Source organism: Manduca sexta, chromosome 4, assembly GCF_014839805.1.
Source record: "Manduca sexta isolate Smith_Timp_Sample1 chromosome 4, JHU_Msex_v1.0, whole genome shotgun sequence".
Lineage (NCBI taxonomy): Eukaryota > Metazoa > Arthropoda > Insecta > Lepidoptera > Sphingidae > Manduca > Manduca sexta.
Genome location: NC_051118.1, coordinates 7,073,259 through 7,095,117, shown reverse-complemented (window position 1 = coordinate 7,095,117; position 21,859 = coordinate 7,073,259). Strand labels below are relative to the sequence as shown.

Here is a 21,859-nt window from a genome sequence, read left to right as displayed (position 1 = left end):
ATATCTACTAGATTAACTACGTTGTATGCTTTGGCGCTCTACCTAGAGTTTATTTGAATCAGTATTTGCCCTATAAATACAATTTCAGGAGCTACTACTTAATGAAGTGTTAAAATATACATACTTATAAATTTGTTTTAGCGTTAAGAGGTGGTTAAGAATTGCTTAAATAGCTATTAAAAACATCGCCTGTTTCCTAGTTGAAACCTTATTAAGAGGCAAGATGGCGGGTTTTGACTTACAGCTGATCGAGTTAATTTGTGTTTTAACTAAGCATAGCTTTGCGAAATATTTATAAGTAAAACTGTAATGTATACTTCGAGAATAAATACTTAAATATGAAATTATTATGATGAAAATATTTTACTCGGTATAAACAAATTTAAAGAGGTTTCCAAACTCAAAAAAAAGTTACGTGTCAGATTATGACTGACATAAAAAGATATTGTCGAAATCAAATAAAAAACGCATTATTTAATTAAGACACAAGCGAATTACAACTTAAAGTTTAAAAGCTTTCAACATGACTACGCCACAAGAGTACTGGCAACCTTACAACTGTCTCGCAGAAGCCACAATCTACAACAAAAGAAACGAAATTGTCCCGTGGAATTGGATTATGGAGAACGCAGACGTTATCGCCCTCCTCTTCACGGCCAAGGGAGTAGACAAGGATGGCATCATTGAGAAATTCTACGGAATATACGAGAATGTTAAATATGTAAACATGCCGATCGAAGTGATATACGTGCCGATGGACGAGTGCGAAAGGGAGGCGCGATCGTGTTACGACGAACAAGCGAATTGGTTTACTCTAAAGCTTCATGATCCCCTGGTACTAACGCTCAAATTTATGCACGGTATCACCTGCATTCCACACATTTTGGTGACAAAAGTCGACGGCACTGTAGTGTCCAGTCACGGTGTGATGGATTTAGAAGAGTATGGCAAAAATGCTGTTATAACTTGGCTGTCAATTTCAGCGTCTGCCAAACATCATAGGAGGATGAGCAAAGATGCTGAGATGTATGGGGAAAAATGGCACTACTTAGGTGCTGCCAAAAAGGACCAAGAATACCATAAGAAATATAGTATCGTTGAGGAAGCCTCCGTGTAGTTATGCTTGCCTGGTGCTTTGGAGATTATTTTAAGAATTGTTTCAGATTTATTCACGAATTAATTTGTGGTTAACCTACTATGACTAGGTTTTCTATGTCATGGCATACTATGTTGGAAAATATATTGCTATAAAACTAAAATCATGTATAAAAAATGTGTGATAAAATTACAAAAACTTAAATTAAAAAAATACAGATAAATATGTTGGTAGAGATGTGTAAGTAATCCTAATATTCTATATGTAGCATATTTGATATTTTATTTTTGTAACTGATTAGAATTACATGCGGTAATAGAGTATGTACCGTAAAATCAGATGTTCATTAGTAACATTAATCCAACCGTTATACCTCACAGTATTTTGGAATGTAATAGAATGGTCAAGGCAAACTAAAGAAAACCATGTTAGCACTATCATAATATTATGACTTTCACTTTAAAAGTTAAATGCTCAAAAAAATGTGGGTTGTATTTGTTTAGCCTCATACAACCGTTCATGTGTTCCATCCTTGTCAAGGGGAGTGCTAACCGTCTCTCCTTTTCAATAGACACGATAAACGTGTTGTGTGCTTCCCTTATATACGAAGTAACAGAAAAATATTACTACCGCGATGCAGAAGAAAATACTATAACATTAAGTTCTATTGAAAATATTATCAAAATTTATTATTTTACTATCGCAAATACATTTCCACTTTTAAAGGTTAAAAATAAACAAATAATTTAATGAATAAAATAGTTTTAAATTAAATAAAGGTCTTTCAGAAATGTAATTTGTGTACAGCGCCATCTATCGATTACTACCGACTACTTCAACTTGTTTTCCTTTCGTTTATTTTTTCATTCTATGAACAATAGGATGAAAAGTTGTTTTAATTGTTGCTAATTATAAATCATTTTTCTCTTTATTATATTAGACTATAAAATACTTAAATCTATTATTACTTACTTAAATATATTTTTGCAATATTATTATGAATATCAGTAGCGACGATTATTTTTTATTTAATTACGATCTTTACCCTTAGTGGCACCATGACGTATATTTTTTTATCGGTGACAATTTATTCTATGCCGGCATTTTATATTTAGCTTTTCATGTTTCAACCTTCAACAGTACATCGATAAATTATGGAATAAGTTTAAATGTTACCATATATTTATATATTACATATATTACATGCAATAAATAATACGACGGTACACTACACGAATGACAAAACAATAAGACAGGCGTTTAAACCATTTGCATAATTAACTTTATATTTTTAACTTAATATTAAACCGTTAAAATACAAATATAAAATTACATAAACAAAATTATAATTAGTAACATAAAAATTAAACTAAAAATGAAAGTCGGCTGCAGCTCCTTTTAAAGGCTGAATGAATAAGGGTTCCTTAGAAATACCTGCGTAAAAAATGAATTATAATTAAGACGGTAATGCTTATGCCTATGCACATAAACTCTGTTACTACGCTATAAACGTAAATTTAATGAAAACAATAAATAACATTAATGTAAACAATAAATTGTTATCTCACGATGCGACGGTTTTTCATAACAATCCACTTACGGGCGATCATCCTCGCAGATAATTTGTGCCGGAAGCGATTGACGCCTGGCTCCAAGGCATTGAAATGAACCACATCCTTGTTACAACGACCTTATGACAAGGCACTTATGCCTCGAGGTTTGCTAGTTTCCATAGACAGCCGTGTTAATTCTATAAAAAAAGATACTGAGGCTGTATGTTTAAGATTCCTTTGCCTTTACTACACATCGAAGAGACAATAAGTGACGCCCTCGGCTCGCATGCGGGTAACGATTAGGTAACAAACCGGTATCTAAATCTAGATGGAGGTAAAATTGCACCATTGTTGGATGGAACCCACTTTTTGCTTACGATAACTAGTTCTAGATTGTGTCTGGCAAGTGTTATTGTTAATCCATCATCAGATACCTGTCTTGTTATTGCTAAGCTTAGTTCTAAGTATTTTATGCAATGTAGAATAGGTTGTTTTACAATAATTATTATTGCGATATGGTGCAGCGCCATCTATTATTGAGTTTATGAGTTGTGAGCATCACTAAAAATTATTAGTATGCGAAAAGCTACAGGTCTCCACTACAAGTGAATACTTGTACGATATTTTAGCTTCAAATAGATTTGCAATAATGTGTTTATGCATTGCTATATCGCCCTTTTTATGCCAAAATATTTATTTCCAGTGCAATGTAAAGATTTTTCCTGTTAAATATATTTTTTTACGGTTACTGCCTTCTGATTTTAATCAAAACGTACAAACAGTAGTAGTAATAGAATGCATGGAAGCTCGTAAATATCAAGTTTGTATTTCATAAAATATAAACTGTGCATTATACTTCGTCTACAAGACTTAAGGGGAATATTTTAACAGCGCGTTCATGCGTTGCCTTTTCCCCAATAGAAAATAAACCCTAAGTGCATGTTGTATGCACTAAAAAAAATCATTATCTTTTTAATATAAATTGATATTATGTTCAGAGTGCTTGAGCATTTTTATTATAATAGATTTTGTATGCAAATGAACACGAGCTTCACTTGCTTGGTAACAAGCATCGCGACTGTCAATTATTAATAAGATTACTTTGAACTTTGGGTTACAAAGCACCTCGTCATGCTGGACTTCGTTTGCCACACTGAGAAATTATGTCAAGTCTCATAATGTATAGTAATCAGATTCTCGGGTGAAGGTATTCTTCATATCGGAAGGCAGAACTTACATGATACTGCTTGGAGGTCGATATACATAGGCATATCATTACTATTTACACAGACTGTTGTTTAGGTATACATTTTGTAACCCTTTAGCTGTTTTTAATAACGGCTCTTTACAATAAACAATTAAAATCTTGATTTTCGAACCCATTTTGAGAATAAACCAATTGAAAAAAGTCATTTGCATGTCATAAAAAAGTCTGATTGATCCATTTTTGCAATAGATCGGAAAAACAATTGGGATTGTTTATTAAATATTGCGGTAACGTTGCTCTCATTCAATATAGAACTGTTAAAAAATATATCTAAAACAACATAAATTCACATTTAACACCACAAGATACACCATATAGATGACAAAAGGTCTTTAACACTAAAGATATTAATAGTATGTTATTTAACATTAAATAATGGCGCGAAACGCACAATGGCCGCCGCGTCGGCATGCGGCGCGCCTGCGTGATGGCGAATGCGTTAAAATGAATGGTTCGATAATAAAACTGGAATGTCCACTTGTTTGTTTTTGCCCATGTTTTATACATTAGTGACATGGGTTACGATTCGCTTTTTAGTGTAATTTAATTGGTAGGCCATCTCGAGGCTATTTGAATTACGAAGATTGGTTAGAAAATATTATTCGCTTAAGTTAAGAATTGCAGCAATATTTTTAACTGTACAGTGTCGATATGTTGTATTCACTATTTCAATAGTTCTATAGATATATGTGCGTATCTTGAAAAATAAGTTGCAAAAATCCAACTTGGATATTATATACGCATGAACAAAAAAATATTGTGTTTATTATCATTCTGTTTGCATCTGTTTGCCTCCCCTTCTGTAAACAAGAACACATTTACGGTTTAATTTTATTTACAGCCTGCCGCTTGTCACACTTAAACATGGACTCAAACATATTTAACCGTTTCCAGGAGCTGTTCGTCCCCCTAAATACAAAGGGGGAGCTGTACGAGGTGTGTCCGGAGGAGCTGTCACCGGCGGAATGGGAGGCAGGGGAGCCGCCTGCTGTGCCGCCCCCAGACGCCGGGGCCCGCGCTCACCGGCTTCCGCACCTCTTGAGCCTCTGGCGGCTGCCGACGAGGGTTCGGCTGCTCGCCGGCACGGTGCCTATCGAAATGGCGCATGATGTTGGAGGTAATGGATAAATTTTTATACCTAGCTAGAAATAGGCTGAGTACAACATCCATACGAATCATATTACTATGACCATCCTTAGATATTACCTAGTTAGAAATTCGCTGAGTATAATCACATGGTTATTCATCATATTATTCTTAGAAAAATGGTTATGATTTTTAAACACCTATGTTTAATATGTACATGCACGTGATGATCCTGTATAATAAGCCTATCCTTATATAATTTTGTACGCTCAATACATTCTATTGCGTTTTGATGATACTATTAAGTTTAAAACAAAAAAAAATTGTTTGTACATACTTTATAAAGACGTGCTCAGCAATATTTAACATGCCATATTTTCAACTTCTAGATGACCTTCTGCTGCGGGCAGCGGTAACGGAACCAGTATTAGTGATGTGCAGCCTCCCGGAGTACGGCTCGATGCCGTCAAGCCCGAGCAAGCAAGTCGACCCTCGCTACCACGCCAAGGAGGCGCTGCAGCTCCTGCCCCTCAACGGGAATATCAGGGTCCGTCGCACCCAGCTCGGCTTCGAGAGCGAGAAGCGCATGTTCCTCTCCGCCCGCCTCCAGAAAGCTCTAACCTTCTGTCAACTCAACGTTGACAACTGGATCAGGCAGATCTCCTACGCAAGCTCCGCCGTCGTCGGCAAAGCGAAAACCGCCGAGGACATCATCAAGGAGGACCACGAACCGGTCAAGTTTGAGAAGGAACGGAAATTTACGCTGCAAGGCTTGAAGATCGACACGTCTAGACTGTTTGGGAAAAGTGAGAAAGTGTTGAAAGATATCCCAGATGAAACTGAAGGATCTATCATATTTTTAAGTAAGAACGAGTTGGAGCATATGAATTATGACGTGTATAGTGATGATGATAAGGATGAGAAATCTGATGACAAAGTAGAGCAAGAACCGTTCTCTAATGAAAAAATGCACGTGTTCAGAGAAGACTCTGGGCAGAAGAAGAGTAAATGGTTTAAGAATTTGAAACTATTGAAAAGTACGGAGAAGTTAACGGATGAGAAAATAACAGCGATTGAAAGCAATGAAAAAGGTACTGATATTAAAGACCCGTTTGATCCGTCAGCCGAGAAGCATAGTTCGATTGAACGATACCAGGATATGGCGAAGTTGATTGAAGATAGATTCGGCGCGTCACGAAAAAGTGATGGCACGGCTGAAAAGAGTCATTCTTACAAAAGCCTTACCACATCTTCATCTGATATGGGAACTAGTCAATGTAGTTCGAACCACAAGAAACCAGTGTTAACAAAATCCGTATCAGTTCAGACTGGAATGCCCGACAACTCAGAAGATGATAGCGGCATAAATATGAAACATGGTAGGAAAAATCTTAGTGTCGATCACATTAACTACTGCGGATCTATGGAAAGCGACTCGAGTTCAGGCCGAAAATTAAAATCTTTAGACGAGAATATGCTTAAGAAATCGGCAGGCGTAAAATCTTCATCGAATCTTGAAAGGCGACAGAGAATACAGCCAGATTTAATTCCAGAAAAGGCTATAGTAAAATCTGAATCGTATAACCAGTTACAAAGTTGTGAGGAAATCAATATGTTTGGTGTGGGATCTTTATACAATGATAGTGACTTTGAAATTAACTACAAACAACACTCTTTTATAACGGAGAAGCTTTGCTCAGAATTTCACGTGAAGACTAAAAGGGTTCTTAGCAAATCTACTTCTAATCTTCTTCATCCGAAGAAATCCGCGGAAAAGAAGGAGCAGAACAACAGTAACAGCATGCCAACGAAAACTGAGCGATCGAATGATGGCGAGAAAATCAACTTTAGAAAGAAAATCGATAAGCCTAGAGCTCCTACTCCCAAATCCGAAGATGAAGAATTAACGGTTGATATTTCGGAAGAAGAACCTCAAACCAGGGTGAAAATTCGAAGATCTATATCATCAATACAAAAGCGTAAGTTACCTGTCATTGAAGATCTCCCGTACGGCCAAGTAGCTGACGCAGTGCATCTAGAAGAGGAAACAGTAGAATCTGACACCGTGTCCGACAATATATATGCAGAAATCTGCACTCTAACGGCAATAAAGTCAGTGATGATGATTACGATAACAATATTGATGTATTAGCCAATGATCCCGTCATCTGCAATGTTAAAAAGGAAGTCATAATTCGGAACGATGAACGTGCGAGGCAAATGATCGAGAATCAAGAAAACCCGTTCAGACATATAGAAGTTGTTGTTATAGAGAAAACAACAGATTTCGATCTGGACAATTCCAGTATTAGCTCCAGTGATATTGAGGAAGAAAGGAATGACGTATCTATAATAGACTCTTGGGAAAGGGACAAAAACTCTGATCAGAAAATTCATGCCATCAGACTTGAGATAACTGGTAATGAATACCCCAACGAAGAGAATCAAAGTATAGATACGAATGTGTTAAGTAAAGATAATTTGAGTTTTAGTAACAGTATACAATTGAATGGTACATATCCCAACGAGGCCATTTATGACACTTTAAAGTAAGTTAGTTTTATAAATTGGATAGACACGAGCTGAAATAATCTTTGACGGTCAGTAAGTGCTTACTTACCAATAATAAACATGGCTGGTCCAGTAATATTAAGAGTACGTAGTGAAGTAGAAAATTGAGTCTTTATCAATCGGAAACATTATAAAGAAGGTTATGAATTGAAAGATTGAAAATCTAGATAGACAACGAGAACGGATACGTTAGATTACCAACATTGCCATAAAATGTTAAAGTCCTTATAGACATTAATGGGAAGTGATAGACCAAGCAAATAATTAAGATAATTTCAGCTCGTCTAATTAACACGAATTAGTATAACACGGTCACGTAGCAAATAGCGTTTGTAGTCATATTTTTGAGGTACCAATAAAAATATAGCCTACAGAATCTGCTTGAGGTATTTGTATTTTATATCGAATTTTTCTTCGTTTAAAAACGATTTATTTTAGCTTTAGTTATGTAAATAACTTCTCAGTAACCAGGGAATGACTGATAAGTATGAGTATTGACCTACAGATAAACATTTGTGTATTAGTGCTATAGGAATCTAGTGATATTATAACTCAAATATTACAAACGTCAAAAAAAAATATTGCGTTTCATAAAAATTATTGCGTTTCACAAAACAATCCGCTTGTAGCGACGATATACATTTTTTTTTTTTTTCAAATAATGCCTTGGGTTTTGATAGGAATGTTTTTTATATATAGATTGGTATATCACGCAATATGGAACCTTTTTCTGTAGGTGATAAGGAACTGAGCTGTTAAATATCATGACAAATCGAATCAAATCAGTCATAGGGAATAATAAATTCTAGTTTTAATTATAATACAACCACCTTCTATTTTACTTATAATATTTTATGTGAAGAGCTGATACAAAAAGCGGACAAGTCAGAATACTGATTAAAAAAATCATGGTAAAGGCAAACATAAAAAAATATTAATATATTATGTAATTTCGATTACCTGATACAATAGTTGAGGAAAGAGTAATAATCGTTTACAAAAAAAAAAAAAAAAAACTAATAGACAAGACTTCTCCGCTTTTTAAATTGGTCACAGGAAAAATAAAACATAGGTACATTTCCTCACATATTATTTCAAAATAGAAATAAGGACATATTCTTATCAGTATTTTATCTCAATTTATTGTACCTATTGTGTGCACAAAGTGTACTGCTATGTATAAACTTAAAAATTAATTCAGCACCTCAAACATCCAGTCATTGGTATAGTTTCGTGGTTTTGTTAATAGATGGCAGTGTAATAATAAAAGTAAAATGCTTTATTGTTTTAAAGCATAACAAATTGATTTTTCAGTTTCAATATTACGAGCTTATTATTTCTTAACATTATGACTTGGTTAGGTATTTATTGGACTACGAACTACTATTACTTTACACGAGGTGCAGTTCAAAGTACATTCAACAATTTTGTGCCAGAAACTTAAATCAATAAACCTCACCATGTTTCAAATATTTTATATTATAAGACTAATTTCTGCTGCCTAAAGACAATATAATATAAATTAAACCATACATAAAACTTAAGAAATAGGTATTGAACAGACTTCTTCAATCATAGCCGTACATAATTGTGTAGAAAAATTAAATGATTAAATACTTATAAAATTACACTGCCTTCGTATACGCCATGCCAGATCCAATGTATGGACGATTAGAACGAACAATTGGTGCTAAAGTAGGTGCTCATAAACGTACTTAGTGTAAGAGTGCAACACATATCACATGACACTATGTATATTTGTACCATATAGATATAATGTATAAACGAAATTCGATTCTAAGTCTGAAGTATCGAAAAATGTGTAATAATTGATCGAAATATACGAAATTATTAAATATGACTTTTATTTCGTAGTTACTTATTGTTTAAGACCCAAACCATTATACAAGTTTGCTGTATAATTGAGCTTCAATTGCATTATTTACGCGAGGCTTGGGTGAGGAAGAAAATTTGCAGTCGACTCCTGCAAGTGATTTTTGCTATGTAAATTATTCATTTTTATGATTTTTTTATTGCTTTGAATGACGAGACGAGCTTGCCGTTACTCTGATGGTAAGCGATTTGACCGCCCATAAACAAAACAACCATCATCCAAAATCTTAATTACAAAGTATTGTTTGGTATTCCACTGTGCTTATCAGCCTGAGACATGAGATGTTAAGTCTTATTATGTCCAGTTGCACTGGTACAATGTTCTTCAAACCGGAAGATAACAGAGATACACATTACTTGGCGGCAGAAATAGACATTGCGGTAGTACCTACCCAGGCGGACTTTAACATATGAGACCTAGCACCAATAAAGCTTTTAGGATTTGAAGTGAGAGGCATGAGTATAGAATAATTGAAATATTGGCGTCAACTTAAACGAATCTATAAGTTCTTGCGAGATATATTGGTGTAAGAATTGACTTATCAATGTTTAGTTTTAGGGAAAAAACATCAAGTTATTTACACCACTAGATGGCAGTGTATTCCGTAAAGCCAGTTAATGCGATTGTAGGGAGAAAACTCGTAGCAGGAACATTGGATATTAAATTCTAATTTTTTTGATAACGTGAGAACTAGTTTTGCACTTTGAAATAGTCGTCACAGCATATCAATATTTACAGTATTAACAGAAAGTTTAATAATGTAAAGTGCATTACTAAGGATACGTTAGCTTGGGTATTAGCTTTTCTTTTTTTATATACTCCCTGATTATCATAACAACTCAATTAAGATATTGAAAAATATAGGTGTTTGACAATCAAAAGATATACATTTTTGGTCCTTCGAACCATTATTTATTACCAGGAGGGGAAAAGGGTCAAATAAATAAATCAATTTCATATGACAAATATATTGTATTTAATCAAATAAATTACATTTAAAATTAAAATATACCGATAATTTTAGTGACGCTAACATAAATGATTTCACAACAAAATCATTACAATTACAAATAAAATCTCGAAAATCGAACTCCCAACAGTTTGTGCGTCAACTCAATGGTGGAAATGGATACATTCAAATTACATCGGCTAAATGCTTATAATATATTTATATATTTTTCATTAATTTTTACAATATACAAGAATATTCAACACGATGAGATTATACCTTATACTGAACACAAAAACGTCAGGGTCGCGTTGTATTAAGAATTCCCACTGTCTATGGTAAATTCCTAGTTACATTTTTCTTAATTTCCCTATGGATTTTGTGGCTTGAACGTTCTTAAAACCGGTATCTACAAAATATACATTTTCTAAACACAGATGCGGGCGTGTTGGTTAGATTTTTTAGCATATATCCGTCCCGCTCTAACGCTGTACGTGTGAAAGAGAAACAAATCAAGCCACAACGATTGCACTGTGGGTAGGTACTAAATTATCAGTCGGGAATCACAGAGGGTCTTAGGCGAGACGTATTGATTGGATTATTTGGAATATGGCGGAGCCGCATACGACGAAAATGAAGAGAGCCAGCAACCACGGCGCGACGGGGTATTGGTCGTCCTTTTCCTGCAAATAAATTGTAGAAGAATATTATTGACATATCAATGACTCGCTTCTTACCTTCAAAAAGAAAATATTGAACTCGCTTGTTGAAACCTAAATCTAGTTTTATATTCAGTCTTATATATAGATTATACTGCACTTATGGTGCAGCCAGTTGTTTATTGTTATGTAATAATATGTTCATGCTGTAACAGCACTGCAGCAATTATTTACTGAAATGTAACAAATAACTTTGTATGGTGTAGGTTTTGTTGGGTGTCCAAATAAATAAATCATTTACGATTATTTTACCAAAATTTAATATGACGAAATTTTAAAGGCAGAAATATCCATGATTATTAATTATTTTTACATTTTTCTTTCAACTGCGAGAACTAATCACTAACTAGACGTGAATTTAAATTCTTTACTTGCCAATACTTGTTTAGTTACCCAGATTAAAGGCGAAACAAAATGTATGAAAATGGACCTTGAGGTATCGCCTTAAGTAAAACGACGTCAGCAGATGCAGTGTCTTATAAGGGTTTTACCAATACCGTAACTAGAGAGATGCTAACGGTGTCTAGAGACAGGGCGCTAACCCTGAAGAGGCGAAGAAAAGACCATGACCAAGTTTTGGGTCATGCATGGGTGAAGTTTACGAATTATCGCTTGCTTTAACGGTGAGGAAAACATCGTGAGGAAACCTGCATACCTGAATTCTCTATAGGAAATTCGAAGGTGTGTGAAGTCTACCAATCCGCACTAGGCCAGTGTGGTGGGCTAAGACCTAATCCCTCTCAGTAGTAGAAGTTTCCCGTGCCCAACAGTGGGACAGTATATAATACAGGGCTGATATTATTATATTATTATGGGCGAAGTTTGCACTGGGCATAGAAAAAGCTAGTTACGGCCCTAGGTTTTAATTTAAATTACATTTACTACAGCATATATTGCCGATAACTGTGACTATTGTACAGATCCCTTAGAATCTAATTTAGTCATTACCTATCGATTTTAGATTGTGCTGTATTTAAACTTATATATGTGACCTCTAGTTTCAAGAACACTATCCTATCTGTAACCTTTATATGAAATAAAAATAAATTATTATTATATATTTAAGACATCTGGGCTGTGGCAGGATAAATTTATGGCGAATAAAGGTTGTAAACATACAGCTAAGCAAATGCCACGTACCGTCATTGACACAATAGGACTTAACACAAGCCGCAAACCAGTATAGCCGAGTCTTACGTGCCGATTGTCACATAGCTACATTTAGTTAAAAATTGCCTTACTGTTTACGTCAAAATTCCGAATCAAATCTGACTGACTTTTCAAACGCTGTGCTTTTTCTAAAACTTTACATTTTATAAATTTAGGAACAAGTTTTGCCGAAAAATATGCTGGGGCATTAGATTGTATAAAACTATGTTTCCAACAAATATCACCAACAGTAAGAGAAATGGTTTTCTTTCCTGTTTATTATCAAGCAATCAGTCACACAACAAACAATTTAAAAAAAATAATGATTTTAAAACCTTATCAGACGCTAAGTTAATCAATGTAAATCAACACAAGTTATTTAAACGAATGTGTTTAAAAAATCAATCAAGTTATTGGACGTAGATGACTGTGAAATCGTGTTATTCACAGTGTAAGGCGTAATTCAAATTGATGACGTCAAGACAAATATATAGATAAATAAACGGTTCAGTGTCACAGGTGGTATGATAAGGCTGTTTATGTATTATAAAATTACTTCAAAAGATCAGCTTCAAGTAATTGTATGATAAAAAAATATGTGACAGACTTTACATTATTTTTGCCACCACTTAATAATATGGGATATAATAGAATGTATAAAAGCAATTTTCTCTATATTTTTCAACAATAATTATGTAACAAAATTATTGTCCCAGAAAAAAATTTGATATGCAGTAAGATAACATAATAAAAATCTTTTTTTCATGGACATTTGGAAAAAATATTAACATAGTGTACAATTCGGGGTCTTGTCTTCCAGAGAACCATGGTATGGGGACAGAAGAAAGAAAATGGGTTGTTGTGTATGAAACAGGTCTGAATACAACTTGCAACTTTGGTAGACTTAAGTATAGCCCTTGGTCTTCAATCAACAATACCTGATCGAAGCCTGTGGTATAAATATGTGAGCACAAAGCACACTGGTCAAACACGGTCTTCCTTTATTTCTAGAATATTTTGAAGATTAATTGGATCTATCAGATGATCTAAAGTGATGACATAAAGTTATTCCTGTGGACTTCAATTAGTGAAAGCCCTAACTTACACCAAAACCAGGGCAAAAATGGTAGCACAACAAAAGCTATGTTCAATTACCTTGGTGGATTTCGGCACATTTCCCCTCATAGTGATGTTTTTGCTTGCAATCTCGTTGGCGATACGCATCCTCTGTTTCGGTGCCATTTTACTTGATTATATATATTTGTCCTGTAAATAAACACATTATAATTTAATAAGGAAAATACCATTAACATACTTGATATAAACAACAACACCTCATTGTTTTGTTTTCATTATGAAATTGTTTCATGTAATAGAATGTATACTTATATAAGCTCAAGAGTTTCAACATACTAATCTCAAGAACTACTACACCTATTTTGAGTTATTTTTCACTAATTGGAAGCTACAGTACTCCTAAGTTCTATAGGGTCCTTTTATCCCAGGAAAATATAAAGTAGGATTTTTACCATAGAAAACTTTTCCATACAGATGGAGACGCAAGCAAAAGCTACTAGTTCTATTATGCTTGATATGAATATGACACTTATGTATGTCCCGTTCTAACTAGTTTAAGACAACTGGTGAGAATCGCACCTTATGCCAGTATCACATAGCCATTATATATTACATAAGTGGCTTTACTTTTCTATATAAAAAGCATAAAACATTCTTGTATTTAAGTACTTTTACGGATAAAGTTTGCAGAAAAACGTACAAAAACAAACATAATATGAAGCATGATAAAAATGTGATATCAAAAACCTGTTCCAAAACCTGATCAATGAGGATGAACATGCCAAAAAATTCAAGTTATTTGCATAGTATTAGAACCACATATTTAACAGTTCTTGAGTAAGATATGAAGCTTCAGATTGGATTCAGACTTTGACCTTATAGGGTTCAAAGATTTTGTTTTGAGTTCTAGGTGGAGGACCTTTGAACACTTCAAATATTCAGCCATTGTTTAAAAATAAAGTTATTATATGCGACAAATTACAAACAATATAGTGAATTTCATGAAGATTACACAAATTTTAGTAGTATATTACTTGAAACATATAAAAACCAATATAAAAACACTGCATTTTATTAACACTATCCAAATTTAGTTTGAAATTTGTCACTTAGCAGTTATTTATATGAAGCAACAAGTGCCAAATCAGCATTTGTAAATTTTCTTAAACAATCATGAATGAAGTGTGCCAACTCATCACATTTACAAACAAAACATACTGACTTATAGCGAGGTCTTTTGTTATTGTTATAATTGTAAACTATTGTGAAAAGTTGGAAAAATTCTCAAACATATGGAACAATTATCAGTTTATTTACTATCTATTAATTAAAACCAATAAATAATTTATTACTGCGTTCTAAAAAAATCACGATAATTGCACGCCGTTATAGATAATCATTAGATAATGGCGTAATTATAGAAAATACGTTCATTTAACTCAAGGACGCGGGATTTCACTTTGATTTCCGTAATAAGTATTTAAAATTACTGTACCGTGAAATAAAAACAAAAAGTAATGTCACAGCTGCTAACGATGTAGAAAGTTCCATACAACTTGTAACTTTTACATGTTTATGTATGGGCCATTTAGCGTAAAATTAAGGCAATTTATTACTTATTTTACACTTCAATGGTGAATTAAGACGCTAAATCAACCGTTTGATTACAAATTATGTTACATTACAGCTAGAAATGGGATAAAACACGAGAGTTGAATATTGAAGTAATACTTACCTATTACACGCAGTTTTACCAAAATAATTTTTAACCAATTACTTTCTCCTTTACTTTTACGTAAAATAAAATAAAAAATAGGGTATACTCACAATTAATTCTTAAAAATAAAGGCCGCGATAGCGGAACGCGCAAGTTTTATTGACACGTATGTAAAAAGTGAAGTGACAGAAGTGTCAAACGCGTCATTTGTACTCGTTCGTATTGCGCAGAGGTGCGACACGCGTCAGTTTATGGGTTGCTATCAGTAAAATATAATTATTAAATACTATAATTATGTTTTAATATTTAATAAAAAAAAATATTGAACGTAAAATTTGAAACAATTTTTATAATAAAGATAAAGAAATAAGAATTTAATTGAAGTTATAATATATTTAGTAATAGCGGCATCTATATATCAGCAAGAGCAACTTATACTCGATAAGTAATTATGTATGTTACACATACTAGATGGCGCTATATAAACAAACTGTCATAATGTATCAATAGATGGCATTGGCTATCATTGATCAATAAAAACAATTTGAACCGATTCGGAAAAGGAGGAGGTTACTCTATTCATCGTAGTTTTTTTTTACATTTGTTAGAAAAAGATAGCGAAACATAAATTTGTAAAAAAAACGAATGGCGTAGTGACTACAAATTTACTTAAAGATTATTTCACCTTATCCGTTAAACTCGAGTCGCAGTGACTAATCACCAGATTGTCACAATTTCATGGGATCAATTATAGAATCTAAATTAAACATAGAAATTATATCGAGTAAGTGTATTTCCAGGTTTCCCAAACATAATAGAGCTTATTCCATAAACTTTTGCAACCACTTAACAACATTAACTAGATCAAACGGATAGTCGGTAGACTGGTAGGAATGCGTCTGGCATTGAACCCAGCTTATAAACGTTATAGTATATTGCCTGCAAGATCACTTCCAGTTTCAATCCTTGGGAAAAATAATTATAACACTGAAAATCCCTTTACAAAAACGACGGTCGGATTCACAGGTATAGATCGACATATCGAATCTAATTCAAACTATTTTGTTCGCTAATTACTTCAGAAACAAGTGCTTAAGCATGCAGCCTATTGCCTTATTACACAAGTTTTTTTTTTTTTTTTATTAAACCGAACAACATTAAATTTGTCAAAAATAGAGTCATTGAGAGATGATTGTGTGGATGTTATGGATTGTTTGGTGCAACACAGCGTAGTGGTTTTAGTATCAGAGTCAGGCAGGAGGATTCAAAAATTATTCGATTAAAATATGCATCGAATAACATTAATATTGGAAAAAAATAACAAAAGTTTGTGTCTTAAAAATTCTAAAAGTAATCAATTATTGAATAAACCAAATTATTTCAGTAGGAAGGCGGGGGAGTTGGGGAATCTCTTAACCCCGGCAACGCCTTTGGTTAGCATTATAATTTCTAGACATTTAACGCGCCCACTTATACCTGTATGGCACCACCACCCACCCAGAAGCCATTCCTTGAAGCCAAAAGCAAACATCGATAATTTTACCTACTTTACCTAAATATTATCAATAATCACTACATAGTATAAAACAAGGTCGCTTTCTCTGTCCCTTTGTATGCTTAAATCTTTAAAACTACGCAACGGATTTTGATGCGGTTTTTTTTTAATAGATAGAGTGATTCAAGAGGAAGGTTTATATGTATAATAACATGCATTAAATAGTGGAGAAATATTGCACCCGTGCGAAGCCGGGGCGGGTCGCTAGTATTTCTATAATACATTAAAACAAAAGTTCGTTTATACATTAATTAATTTCATTGCTCCAAAATGGTATTTTTTTTTACAGGGCTCACCAATTATTGGACTTTCTTTAATATTACATCATGCCGGTTCGAGGACTGGATCTGAATGTCCCTCCACGAGAACTGTTTATTTCCTTTCTTAGTTGACGCTTTTTAATGCTTTGAATTACGAGACGAGTTTGCCGTTCGCCAGATGGTAAGCGATACGACCGCCCATAAACAGGAGAAACACCAACACCTTGAATTACAAAGTATTGTTTGGTATTCTAATGGATTCACCATCCTGAGACATGAGATGTTAAGTCTTATTCATCCAGTATTTACACTGGGTACAATGTCCTTCAAACCGGAATACAACAGTGAGTATGCACTGCTGCTAGGCGGTAGAAATAGACAATGTGGTGGTGCCTACGCAGGCGGACTCACAGATATGGGGGACCTACCAACAATAAAGCTTCCACGATACTAAATTTTATCAAAATCAGTTTAGTACTTAGCCGTGAAAGAAACAAACATACAGAAAAAAAAAAACTATCTTACTGGAAAATATACCGAACCGCAAACGATTCGACATAAAAAGCAACAATAGTTGCTTTTACAAGTAAGATGTGTAGTGCACGTTTTTTTTCTTAAAGTTTTTCTATAAGGGCGTTTTTTTTTGCCGGCAAACTTATCTCGTTCACGTAGACCAGAAACGCTGTTTTAGACATTTTAAAATAGTACTTAAGATATACTAATATTCTCAATGAATAATTTGTAAGATCTGCCCTTGTTTAGCGTCATTTATATTTTATGCTTATAATTCAGAAAAAAACTATATTTGAATCCAAAACAGTTTCATCTCTACATCATTCGTAAATCGCAACGAAAAACAAAACAATTGAAACAGATGAAATTAATTTATACCTTAATACCTCAACGTACCTAATACCACGTTAATCGATCACGTGCCGTACACCAACGTGATGGACAAGGACAGCAACAAAACCCATGTACGACAGAAAGAGACAACATCAAGGATCATCAGGACATCGTCAGGTGTCAATCCATCAGCCAATCACAACCAATCGTTATCCTTGGAGGGTAATCCGCGGCTTCTTATTGGTGGGAACAGATAACGCCTGTGGTAGAGCTACGCCTACGTAGAATCCATTTGAATTTGGATTTCGAACGCGGACGTTGGCTCTATATTCGTTATGGTAGATGTTTTGTGTTTATGGATTTTGTTTGTATAGGTGTCAATTCCGGTAATGTTATTACTATATGCCAACTTATGTCTTATTTAGTTGTTACGTAGTCATAATTTACATGTTAATATGGCTTTATTTCAAGTTGTAATTTCATAAAACTATACTAATAAAATGAAGAGATACGTAACATGCTACACATTTTTTTAATGGCATTGAATAGGTACTAAAAAAACAAATGTAGAGGTAGGTAATATAAATATCACAATGTTTATGGCTATTATAGATTATATTTATGTGAAACAATTGAAAAAAAAATGTAGAGTCTGAATATTTCGTTAAAGGCTTGAAATATCAACTGAGTAAATGTTAAGGATTTCAAAACCGCGATTGTCGATCGTAATTATTTTGTCAGCTTAATATGGAGTAGAGTACATAGGCCACTTCAAAAGATTTCTAGGCCAAAGACGGGAATAGGCATCTCCAACATATTTATGTAGAGATCTTATTTATTAATAGACTACGCTTGCAGCTTATGAATTCTATTGTATTACTAATGGTATTTTAGAATCCATGGTTACAAAGGTCTCAAGACCAAAAATATTTAATAATTAAAATACGGTATAGATCCAGTGGCAAAAGGTAAAATTTTCCGAAAGTGAACCCGAAATAACAAGGCTAGTAATATACATAAATGCGGTCTGCAAATCGTCCTAATGATAATTAGATTCTACAGTAATCACTACATAGTATAAAGCAAAGACGCTTTCTATGTCCCTATGTCCCTTTGTATGCTTAAATCTTTAAAACTACGCAACGGATTTTGATGCGTTTTTTTTAATAGATAGAGTGATTCAAGAGGAAGGTTTATATGTATAATAACATCCATTAAATAGTGGAGAAATACTGTTATTTTGTTATGTTATACCCGTGCGACGCCAGAGCGGGCCGCTATGTTGTTATATACAACGTTCACAGTTTTTCTGTAGTGTATTTAGTATCAGCATTGCACCCGTGCGAAGCCGGGGCGGGTCGCTAGTTCTACATAAAGGGAAGCTGTGCCGGATTTATATATTTTATGAGTATAGGCCATTCTATTTCTGCTGCCCCATGTAGTTAAGTTTATAATGAACTAATTCATAATTTTCCATTTTTTTTTGTATTATGGAAGGCACTAAAGTTAAAGGAATGATTAATTAAATCGAGTGAGCGTCCTCTAAAATCTGCCCTAAGAGGCTGCCGGCCATAGGCCGCGGCCTATACGGCCTATTTACAAATTCAGGGCTGAAAGGAAGCCGGCAGGAATCCGTTACATGGATCCTTCGCCACTGATAGAATACAAAATTCAAAATAATTCACTTACAACTAAATTGTACTAAAGCTGTTTAGTATTAACTCCATTATGGGGTCGAAATACAGTTTTTTTCTAACATAACACAAACAATATTTACCTTAGTGTTAAACCCGGACAAAATCAACATAACAAAAACAAAATGAAAATTTCAAATCGCCTATACACGTTAAGTTGAAACATTCTTTTCTTCGCGTAAAGTAAAGACAAACTTTTATTTATTTATATTTAAACGGAAGTCCTACAGGTTTCACAATGACACAACTTAGAAGCTATATTGTAAAACAGTCACCCAATTAAAGGTCTTCACTTATAGTAACATAGTATCTAAAAAGAAGTGAACATGCTAAGTTTAAGTTTTAAGTTCTAGTATTAAGTTATAAGATTTTAGCCACATTGTCACGACCCGAGCCCGCCCGAACCGAGCAAACCCGGATCGCGTCAACGCGACTTTACATGCAAATAGTAGTTAAATACAATGTAGGTGTTACATCTCGACAAAAATGAGATAGTAGATTGATATGAGAACGCTGACTCGAAAAGCAAACGTCTCACTTTGATGACAAAAAAGAAAGCCCGGAGTTTCTTTCTGCCTTTCTTCTTCGGGTAGTCATCACTTAGGTAGCTAGTGAAAGGCTGGTAGGTTAGCTAGGCTAGGGCTCATGTCCTCACCGGTGAGGATCGCGACGCGTTACCCTTCTATTTCCCCCTACTTGCCAGCCCGAGCTGGTTACTTCGGTTTGTACCTACTCTTTTGTATAAACTTTATCCCTAATTTAAAATCTCCATAGTTATATAAGTGATTTTAATAGTTGTTTAGATATAATAATAATAATTATTCTTAGGTTTTGTTTTGACGTATCATAAGTGCAACTTTGTTCGCCTACGTGATAAATAAAGTATTTTATTTTATTTATTTTTACTTTAGTGACAGTTAAGTTAGTTTATTTAAATACAAAGAAAAAACGAATATAAGTTAGTTAAAGTTTTGAATTTGTTCAGCTACTTATACGGCTGACTATACAAGAAAGTAACAACATTAAAAATGGGTTGAACTACTTATGCGGCTCATTACAAAAAAGAAACATAACATTAAAATGGCAACATGGGATTCAAATATCTAAATGCCGTGCCGTAAAGGTTTGGTACAACTTAAAAACGAAAGTTATTTACTTTGCCAAACCTGACGCCTAAATGTTGGCCTAACATAACATTTCACTAGTAAGACCAAGATAAACATCCTCTGTATGCCATTCTACCAAATGTATAAGGATGTAACATCTTATAAATGCCGATAAAGATGTTTTTATACTTACACGGCAAAATGACCCTAATGTACCTGATAGTAAGTGGAGTGGAGTAATTTAATAAGAAATTGAAAGCATATATTTCATTTAATAAGATGAATTATTTAAAAAAGTTTTTTGGTGAACCTAATATTTTAGTCGGTATACTGGTGTTGCGTACAAATTTTAAACAAAATCTTGCAAAATATTTATTTTATAAAAAGTTTAACATTGCTGCTTTTCTATAAAAATCCCGATGACAATTCTTTTGCAACAAAAGATGGAAGATAAAACAGGCTCTTCATTTAAAAAGATTTTCCATGCGCGTGCGCATATCCCTTAAGCCCTAGATTAAACAAACAAACAGCACATTGTCGCCCGAATAATGCCGGCAGCGATTTCAGATTGCATTTTTAGATAAAATTTGTAGATGTTTTTAAAGATATGGAAACAGTAGAAGTTCGGCATTTTTGAGATAGTACACTTTACAAAAAAAAAAATAATAATAATAATTAAAAAAAACTAAAGTCTTAAATTGTTGACTCTACATTTTGCCAGATTAATGTATGAATCTAGGGTCCATTCACCTTAATCTTGAACAGTAAGTTAAGTTAATAAATGTATACATACATTGCATTGATAACAATATAACAGTCAAGAAAATATTAAAATGTGTTTTAAAGATTTCTTATGTTTACGCGAATGTTAGACATTGAAATAAAACTATTATTCAAAATTTATCGTATTTTTTTTATATGATAATTTTCCCCCGACATTTCGAAGAGTGCAGCTTTCATGGTTACAAGGCGGAGTGTGTTGTTCGTCCAAAAAGTCAAAGTATTCACATGAAATATTCAAGCAGTTGTCCGTCCAAAAAGTCAGGCTTTACATGAATTATTTGAACAGTAATAACAAAGCATTGTTAACGTAGGATACAGAATGTACTACATTAATTTGAGCTCCGGTATCTTATCAAGCAAATTGACTATAAAAATGTATATTTAAAGTAAATATAGTAAGACCGGACATCAAGAATTAGTGCTTCAAAAGTTATTACCAATTGGTAATTCGTTGTCTTATTTAAAATGCCCGTGTGACAAACTAAAATAACATTATTACAGAAAATAAGCGCATTAAAAACGTGAAATCACGATACG

At 33.8% G+C, this 21,859-nt stretch overlaps 3 protein-coding genes and 1 non-coding gene across 4 annotated transcripts in view; 2 read left to right on the top strand and 2 right to left on the bottom strand.

Moving 5' to 3' along the window:
- Positions 1–9,429, top strand: part of LOC115444470 — a 121,680-nt gene extending 112,251 nt beyond the window's left edge. Inside the window, 3 exon segments of the mRNA XM_030170240.2 lie at positions 4,811–5,033; positions 5,392–7,095; positions 7,098–9,429. Coding sequence (XP_030026100.2) covers positions 4,811–5,033; positions 5,392–7,095; positions 7,098–7,555 — 2,385 coding nt within the window. The 3' untranslated portion in view covers positions 7,556–9,429.
- Positions 401–1,259, top strand: LOC115444471. Its single transcript, XM_030170241.2, has one exon. The coding sequence runs from the start codon at positions 524–526 to the stop codon at positions 1,115–1,117; it is 594 nt and encodes a 197-aa protein (XP_030026101.2). The 5' UTR covers positions 401–523; the 3' UTR covers positions 1,118–1,259.
- LOC115444502 lies at positions 1,574–1,671 on the bottom strand. Its single transcript, XR_003938736.1, has one exon. It is a non-coding gene; the product is annotated as a U6atac minor spliceosomal RNA (small nuclear RNA).
- Positions 9,430–10,419: 990 nt separating the features above from the next.
- LOC115444472 (stress-associated endoplasmic reticulum protein 2) lies at positions 10,420–15,326 on the bottom strand. Its single transcript, XM_030170242.2, has 3 exons — positions 15,189–15,326; positions 13,440–13,550; positions 10,420–11,099 (listed from the first exon to the last, which is right to left on the bottom strand). Exons 2-3 carry the CDS (start codon positions 13,524–13,526, stop codon positions 10,992–10,994), a joined length of 195 nt encoding a protein of 64 aa, XP_030026102.1. The 5' UTR covers positions 13,527–13,550; positions 15,189–15,326; the 3' UTR covers positions 10,420–10,991.
- Between the last annotated feature and the right edge of the window lie 6,533 nt (positions 15,327–21,859).

Excerpts from the sequence above, each read along its gene's own strand:
- LOC115444472 (XM_030170242.2), bottom strand. The coding sequence starts at position 13,526 with ATGGCACCGAAACAGAGGATGCGTATCGCCAACGAGATTGCAAGCAAA. Across the intron at positions 11,100-13,439 it reads ATGTGCCGAAATCCACCAAG|GAAAAGGACGACCAATACCC; the intron begins GTAATTGAACAT and ends ATTTATTTGCAG.
- LOC115444471 (XM_030170241.2), top strand. The coding sequence starts at position 524 with ATGACTACGCCACAAGAGTACTGGCAACCTTACAACTGTCTCGCAGAA.